This window comes from Myotis davidii, unplaced genomic scaffold (genome assembly GCF_000327345.1).
Source record: "Myotis davidii unplaced genomic scaffold, ASM32734v1 scaffold1330, whole genome shotgun sequence".
In the NCBI taxonomy this organism is placed as follows: domain Eukaryota; kingdom Metazoa; phylum Chordata; class Mammalia; order Chiroptera; family Vespertilionidae; genus Myotis; species Myotis davidii.
The window spans coordinates 1,828,520-1,836,797 of NW_006283826.1; the positions used below are offsets into that span (position 1 = coordinate 1,828,520).

The 8,278-nt window shown below is 51.1% G+C and overlaps 1 protein-coding gene across 4 annotated transcripts in view; it reads right to left on the bottom strand.

The window, feature by feature from the left end:
- The window catches only part of FBXO21 (F-box protein 21), a 35,934-nt gene that overhangs the window by 9,230 nt on the left and 18,426 nt on the right, over positions 1–8,278 (bottom strand). The window contains exons 10-12 of one of the 4 annotated variants that reach the window (XM_006754132.2): positions 3,550–3,669; positions 3,348–3,418; positions 1,735–1,892 (exon numbers count right to left, since the gene is read on the bottom strand). In XM_006754132.2, coding sequence (XP_006754195.1) covers positions 1,735–1,892; positions 3,348–3,418; positions 3,550–3,669 — 349 coding nt within the window. Of the gene's footprint in view, positions 1–1,734; positions 1,893–3,347; positions 3,419–3,478; positions 3,691–8,278 lie in introns of all 4 variants that reach the window. The other 3 variants (XM_006754130.2, XM_006754133.2, XM_006754131.2) reach the window with 3 other exon arrangements.

Consider the following 8,278-nt stretch of genomic DNA (forward strand, 5'->3'; position numbering starts at 1 on the left):
GTCAGTGTCAGGGGACTTCTTCCTGCTTTCCCTTTCGCCTCCCTGCATTGTGCCTACATATGCAAATTAACCGCCATCTTGTTGGCAGTTAACTGCCAATCTTAGTTGGCAGTTAATTTGCATATAGCCCTGATTAGCCAATGAAAAGGGTAGCGTCATACGCCAATTTCCATTTTTCTCTTTTATTAGTGTAGATTCCATGCTACGACGTTAAACCCTGCACTGCATGTGTACTGAGGACACGCTGAGATGAATTCCTGAGACACTGATAAAGTTCAGAACACTTAAAGCCAGATGCCGTTTAACTACTCCAAAAAGCCCCTTTTAAAGTTGACATAGATGTTTCTAGAAACTCATATATCATATAATAGGCACTGAAGGCATGAGGCAAAGCCACAGGCGCTGGCCAAGTGGCGGTCACAAGACAATACCTTTATTCTCGTGACACGCTCCATGATATACAGTGTGAAATGCTTAACAAGTGATTACTGGGGGTACAAAGAGTCCACAGATCACTCAACAATTTTCAAATCATGTTGAGTTTTTGAAATGAGTGATTTTTTTGTCACAGTTTCTAAAGTTAAATAAAATCATCGTCAGCGCCTTTGGCTGACATGGGTGACATTAAACCCCTCTGACAGCTCCCTCATTATACTGACAGGTTAGAGGCCTGTAGTCTCAAGAAACAGAATTTCTTTTGTTTCATGGTATCATCTCACAGTTTCTGATGAATTACTATCAATTAATAAGAAACCTTTTCGACTCTTTGATACTTCTGAGATTTTTATACATCCAGTATTCTATTAAAGCGTTTACCAGAACATAATACTGACTGAGGTCAAACATGCTTTAGGCCAGACACAAAAAGCTGTAACATGATGGTTACGGATAGGGCTTTGCCAAGCTGCCTGGGTTCAAATTCATGCTCTGTAAGTTAATATTTAAATGACTGCGTGCCTCAGTTTCCTCATGTATAAAATGAGCATGAGGAGGATGGAAATGAGTTTCAAATGGAGTTAACAGACACTGCATTAGCATCTGTGTTCATTTTTATTAATAAAACGGATGCTGTAAATGCCGCCACAGGCAGGCCTGCAGTAACTTCGTCCCATTAAGTGGAGGAACAAAGAAAAGGGAGCGCACAGTGAAGGCATTTTGGTCTCTAACCTGCCTCCATTTGTCTGTCCTGGAGTGCCCCGGGCTAGCACCTGCAAGGCCTGGCAGAGGCCCCCCTTACCCAGCCCCACGCTCTTAGCGCTGGTGCAATGGGCTGCAGTTCCCACAGTGGTGTCTCCTGGGGAACACAGGAGGCTGCCAGTCTCAGGAGGCCAGAGGGTGCTAGGGTGGCTCCCCAAAGTGTCCATTCAGTGCCTTCCAGTTCAGGCAGGCGGTATTGGGCAGGGCACAAGATGACCCTCCTTACCTAGAGGGAGCCAATGGCAATGCCTAGGAAGCAGGCACTGGGGCTTTGATTGGCAAAGGCAATGACCAATCAGAACAGAAGTCAGCAGCAGCACTGGAATAGCATCCCAGCTGTGGTGATGGAGGGGGAGATTTTGTAATCCGTGGTATGGCTGCACCAGGGCACACCAGCCATGTTTATTAGCTAAATATCAGCCCTAGGAGGTAAGCTTTGGAAATTCATGACTGTACCCACAGTATCTGAGTGCTCAAATGGGTGCTTAAAATATGCCCCGGTGTTATTAAAGGTGCAGACAGGAACTAGCCACTTACCTTGGGCTGCATAGCGGCAAGAACCATCCTCCACCAGAACATTGTAGAAAGGCTGGTGATGGCCGTGAGGCAGGCTGTGGACGTTCATATTTCGAATCCACTCGTGTCCCATCATGCAGGTGGGGTCCCAGCCGTAGATGACACAGTTGTAGCCATACCTAAGCACAGGAGCACGGAGTCAGTGCCCTGGGTCCTGGCACCTACGAGATGGTGAGTGAGGGCTTGGCTTCTCTTAAACTCCCTTTCCTACACATTGACCTGCTTTTGCTCCCCGCTGAGTCATTTTTCAGAACACTCCTGCCTCTTTTATAAACCTCTCTTACTATCAACCTAGCACTTCAGTTAGAAAATAAACTTTTTGACAAAGAGAGATGGGGCAACAACTGGTCATCAAGATGGAAAAAGGTATCAGGACCAGGCCTGCCAACAACGCACAACACTGGTTCTGGAGAACAGAGACCTAGAGGTAAAATGCAGAACTTCCCAACCGTCTTCACGCCTCGGGATGGCGAATGATTTCCTAAACAAGGTCCTGAAAATAAACCCATAAAGGAAGAGATGGATCAATGTGACTGCCACAAAGGACTGATTCAAACAGACTACCTACCTGTTAGGGAACTATTTCTTTTTTCTTAATAGGACAACAGGGTGGCAAATGTATTTTTAACAAAAGAGAGAGCCCTTACCTTCCAGACACATTGAAATAGCTCCAGATGAAATGACATCTGGGATTTGCTTCCAGGAAGGAGGGAAGGGCGGGTGGAGACGGACCCTATTATGATAACCAGTGGAGCTGATATGGGACATCACCTGGTTTGTTATACTCAAATCTTTTTACTGTTAGGTATTTGAAATTTCTATAATAAATTAAAAAAATAGAATGCAATAAAAGATTGAGAACACTAACCAAAACCTGGAAAAAGATATCTGGCACTTATGTGTACACAGAGACTAAATCTACGGAGAAAGAATCACTATAAATCAGAAGCACAATACTGACAAGGCACTAATGAAAGGAAACGTGAATGACCAGTAAGCCTGTAAAAAGCGCCTCAATCGGTGTGGTTATCAGGGAAATGCAAATTAAAACCACAATGAAACACCTTGTGCCACTGAGGACCTGAGTGTGATTTCAGAAGTCTGGCCACAGCAGCTGCTGGTGAGGAAAGGAGCTCTCAGCTCCCAGCAGCTGGGGGGATGTAGGTCAGTGCCATCGCTGTGGACAGTTTCATTTTGTCTAGTAAAGCGGCTATGTGTGTACCCTGCGACCCAGCAGGCCTGTCTACAACCTGAATTCAGGAGAGCGAGAGGAGAGCCCGCGGACAATACAGAAAGGAGAGAAAAACTCTGTTTACAGCAGCTGCTCCATCTTCCCACCGAGAAGGGTCAGGCCTCTGGAGGTCACTAAAAACATCAGACCTCCCAGTCGGGACCACAAGTCCCTTCTTAAAAAACAAAACGGTTAAAGACACGGTTCAGCTTGCGGGCCTTCCTGCGGTGGGACCCAGGTGGCGCTGCTGGGCGTCGGGTCCCTTCAAGCACGTCCCTGTGGCAGCTCACGGGCCCTCGGTGTCCTCTGCGGCCATGTGTGGGCGGATGCCGTGGGCACTCACCTCTTGTGCTTCATAATGAGCCCAATGGAGTAGCAGACATCCCTGTGCTTCTCGTGGGAACGGAGCTTCACCTCCACGCCCCCTTCCTCGTCCTCTGCGGCCACGTGTGGGCGGACGCCGTGGGCACTCACCTCTTGTGCTTCATAATGAGCCCAATGGAGTAGCAGACATCCCTGTGCTTCTCGTGGGAACGGAGCTTCACCTCCACGCCCACGTCCTCCTTCTTGCGCTCAATGTGCTCTAGCGTGTGCTGCACCAGGTAACCCACGGCCCCGTGCTGCCCGGGGTCCAGGGTCTGAATGTGCTGGAGGATGTCAAGCACCTTCAAGACAAGACAGAAAGACTGGGTGATAATATTTTTATTAAGGCCTTTTCCCTGTTACTGCACTGGATTCAGCCCTACCTAGCCTGGCAAAGGACAGCAAGATGGGCCCTGAGCGCGGCCCAGGTCCCCGAGGCTGCTCGAAGCTGGCACACTCACTTCTGATCCTGGGCACTGGCCCAGGCACCCAAGTGCAACCAGCATCAATGTCAGAAATTGCTGAGAAACACGGTGGATTGGAGTCAGCGTAGGGGAAGGAGGGTCTGCCACTGACAGGCACATCCGGGGCAGTGAGCTCTCAAAGGGTCTTACGTTCTTGGTCAATGTGGGCTTCGGTTAAAAAAAATGTTATTTCCTGGTTTAGAGAGAGGAAAGGAGAGAGACAAAGAAACACCGGTCCACTGTTCCATCCATCATGCACTGCACATCGGCTTCACTTTTTGACACACAGAAAGGAAACGATTTTAAGTTGCCTGCACTCATGAACTGGTTGGAAAAACAAAGGCTACGTGCCTCGATCAAGAAAGAGGACGTTGGACAGAACTGCCTCGGGACCATGAAGATGAAGAACCACAGAGAAGCCACCGAAGGGCTGCACATTGGTTTCGGACCTTACACCTGCAGATCGGGGTTCTGGAGTCCTACCAGGCATTGCCATGACGTTAACTCAGGACGCAATATCGTATTTAAGTGGGCAGGGAGAAACCACATCTACGTGGGGCTTACGTAACAGCTGGTAGCAGCAGAACTCAAGGTTATATTCTCTCTACTGTCCCAGTGGCTCCAAGGAAAACACAAATTCTGCTAAAGTTCCCACCCGCACACGCAGGCGCAAACACATGCACACAATGACAAAGGACGACAAGATGGACGCTGCCACTGGCAGCTCTCTGACAGTTTCCCTTATGAACAGGACCTTCCCCTAGTTACGGAGTCCTGGGACCCAGCAACCTGGACTCTAGTCCCAGGGCTGTCAAACTCGCTGCTTCTGATTCACAAAGGCCCCATCTTCCTGATATATGTCATGTTGTGAAAACGAACATTTTATGTAATATAAGGTCTCATTATTCCAATACCCAACCTCGCCTTCCAGACTGAGATTTTCTGGTCTCAGTATTGACTAAACACTTATTTCTTGCTGGTCACTGTGCCAACCCCATCACTTTTTTATTTCATTTAATCATCCCAACTTGCAGGTCAGCCGGAAGAGGAAGCAGGCTTAGTGAAGGCAAGGAACTGGCCTGAGGTCACAGGTTATGAGATTGGAGTGAGGATGAGACCGGCTAACTCTAGACTCTAGTCTCACCACCATCACACCAAAGCAGGAGTAGGGGTATTTTAGGTAACTGTTATGCACGCTCTCAAACACATTAAAATGGGCAGAAAGGTATGACCGTGTACCCCCAACCCAGCTTCACCCACTGTCAGCTGAGAGCCCACCCCCTCCAAGAGGCCTTTAACTTGGGAGACACTGACAACCTTTATCCTCTGCAGCGAACAGCATGGGCTTTAACGGCAAGTCCTGCTTACTGGGCTTGCGTAATGCGTTCCTCGTGCTCCCCTCTGCAGTTCCCACCAGTCCTGCGGACCAGACTGCTGCTCCATCCTGGCACAGCTCCCCTGCCCAGCAGCCCCCACACCAGAGCAGGGAAACAGGCCTCACTTGGAATCTTCAGTGCACGAAGGAATTCTGACGCAGTGTCTCAGAGATTAGGCTCAGGGATGGGACGGTGCCCCCGCCCTTCCCTTGGCTTGTGGCTGACAGGGTGAGGGGAGCGGGCCTGGTGACCCGGGCCTTGTATGTTCCCAAAGGACAGTGCTGACACCTGGGTGCCGGGCTGCGTCCAACCAATGTCTAAGCCTACCATCCGCAGTCCACAACGTCTGGGGTAGAGGTCTCGGAAGAGGGGGCCTATCACTCATGACTGATACACTTTTCATGGGAAGGGCCAGAGAGTAAGTATTTTAGGCTTCGCAGTCCGTTCAGTGTCTGACTCTAGCAGTCCCCTAGGTCGCTGGAAATTGGCCAGAGACAAATAAGCAAGTGGGCGTGGCTGTGGACGAATAAAACAGATCCATAAAGGCAGGCTGCTGCGGGCCCACAGGCTGTGGGTGCTGGCCGGCTGGTCCACTGACTGCAGCTTCCCCCGAGGCTCTCTCTGGAGCTCCTGGCTCCATCCTCTGACGGCCACTGTCCGTGAGCTCTTCTATTTTGGGGGCTTCCACTACCAGATGTTGACACATGGCCCCGGGTCCTATCAAATTCGACACGCCCCAAACTCAACCCCTTCCCATATATGAAACAGGCCTGCTCTCCAACACCCATTGTGCACGTGGCCATGAGCAGTTGGGATATGTGGCCCTCCTCTGAGCCTCCCCCTCACTCGGAGCACGTGGAGACCTGGCATTTCTTACTCATTCGGGTGAAAACTTCTGAGCACCTGCCACAGGCAAACTGCTGAGAGCGAGGGGAACAGCTCCGGTGAAGGCAGCAGCTCTGCCCTCGTCCTGACAGAACGCCTAGTGGAGCAGCACAACACACTCTGCCGCTTTGGAAAGGGCAGCGGGGCCCATGCCGAGGGCCTGGGGAGGGGTTTCGGGGGCAAAAGTGAAGCAGGTGGAGTTGAGGGGCAAGAAAGGTGCTCCAGGCAGAGGTGCAGCGAATGCAAGGCCTGACGCAAACAGGGCCGAGTGGAGGATGTGGCAGCGGAGGACAAAAGGGGCCAGTGTGAGAGACGAGAGCTTGGGCAGGCGGGTCAGGCCACCGAGATCCCAGTGGGCCATGCTCAAGAGAACGAGCCTGGTCTTCAAGACAGCGGGGAGCCACCCAGAGGGTCCTGAGATTTTACTGAGATTGCTGTGGCTACAGCTTATCAGACAGGTTGCAGGGTGTAAGCGCAGAGGAAGGAGAGCACGCAGGGGGCCTATGCACCCCCTAGGGACAGGCGTGGAGGGACACCTGGGTAGGCTGCTGGAGCCCAAGGTCCGGGCAGGAGGCAGACTCGGGAGCCAGTAGCCCACAGATGGGGCCTGGAGCAAGGAGAGCGGGTGCGATCACCTGGGAAAGTGCAGAGGGAAAGGAAGCCTGGAAACTACCAGAGGACACGGAACAGGCAGGAGCCCGAGAGCCAAGAACCGACGTCGAAGGCACAGGGTGTACTGGGTGGGGAGTGGCTCCCAGCGAACACAAAAGATAAAGAAAAACAAGTATCTGCTGGATTTGGCAACAAGAAGAATGATTTATCAGAAAGGGGTCATTGGCTTCGCTGGCAAGCGCGGTTCCCAAGGCGGAGGGGTGGGAACGGATCCCCATGTTCTGAGGAGTGTGTGGGAGGCGAGGCAGGTGGCCGGCATGGCCAGCGAGCAGGCTTCAGCCATGCAGAGGAGAGAGAGATAAGGATGCAGCTGCAGGGAAATGCCAGCAGGGTTGTCATGGGAGTGCTTTTATGTTTTCTTTTTCCAAAGATGAGAGAGATCTGAGTATGTTTAATGCTGGCGGTAGGTAACAGAAACAGGCAGTTTAAGGAAGACATGAGGCCTGGCCGGTGTGGCTCAGTGGCTGAGTGTTGACCTATGAACCAGGAGATCACCAATTGATTCCCAGTCAGGGCACATGGCCAGGTTGTGGGCTCGATCCCCAGTAGGGGGCGTGCAGGAGGCAGCTGATCGATAATTCTCTCTCATCGTTCATGTTTCTGTCTCTCCTTCTCCCTTCCTCTCTAAAATCAATAAAAATATATATTTTTTAAAAATATCTTTTTAAGAGAATAAAGGAAAACTTAGTGATCCAAGAAAAGGCAGGGAAGTTGGACCCAGAGCACAGCAGGTTTGCCTTAGAAAACTGGAGGGATACCTTTTCCACGGGAGATAACTAGGGATCAAAGTAGGGAAGGTCTGGCAGCAGGGAGGACGGCATGCCCGTCCATCAGCTTCTCTGGACAGTAGGCTCGGGCGCCATCCATGCCTGAGCAAGAGGCTTCAGCAAGCTGCCAGCTCCGCAGTTTTATTATTTGTAAAACAGAAAAAACAGTGCAGCCATAGGGTTGGGAGGTGTTTGGTAAGTGCTAGTAGCTTTAAACGCTGGCCAGCCTACACTCTATTTCCATCACAGCCACAACACCCCTGGACTACTATGGCGGGGACCAGAGGACATGTATTTTGCTCTTCCTGGTTTAATCCAGTTGAAATTACACAGACCTTCTGGTCTCTCTGGCTTAGGAATGTTTCCCTTTCATCCGATAAGGTCAAGCAGATTCCAAGCCCTGCACCAACTGATCAAAGGCCTGGAAACTATTTCACAGACACAGACCTACATGCACACGCACATGCACACGTACAGGGACCCTTGCGAAGCTGACCTCTGCACACACCAAGCTCTCTACCTCTGTGCCGTGCGCACACCGATCAGTGTGCACAGCAGCAACCCACTTTCCTGCCTTCTGAAATGGCTGGCCATCCTCCAACGCCCACCTCAAACCCTTCTTCCGGAGAGGAGCACTTTCTTATCACCTCAGCATCCCCCATCCTTCCTCTTGGGGAGCCCACAGGATTCCTGGCTGGAGTGCACGTTTACAAGGGGGAGTCCTCACTCACTGGGAATGAGCCACTT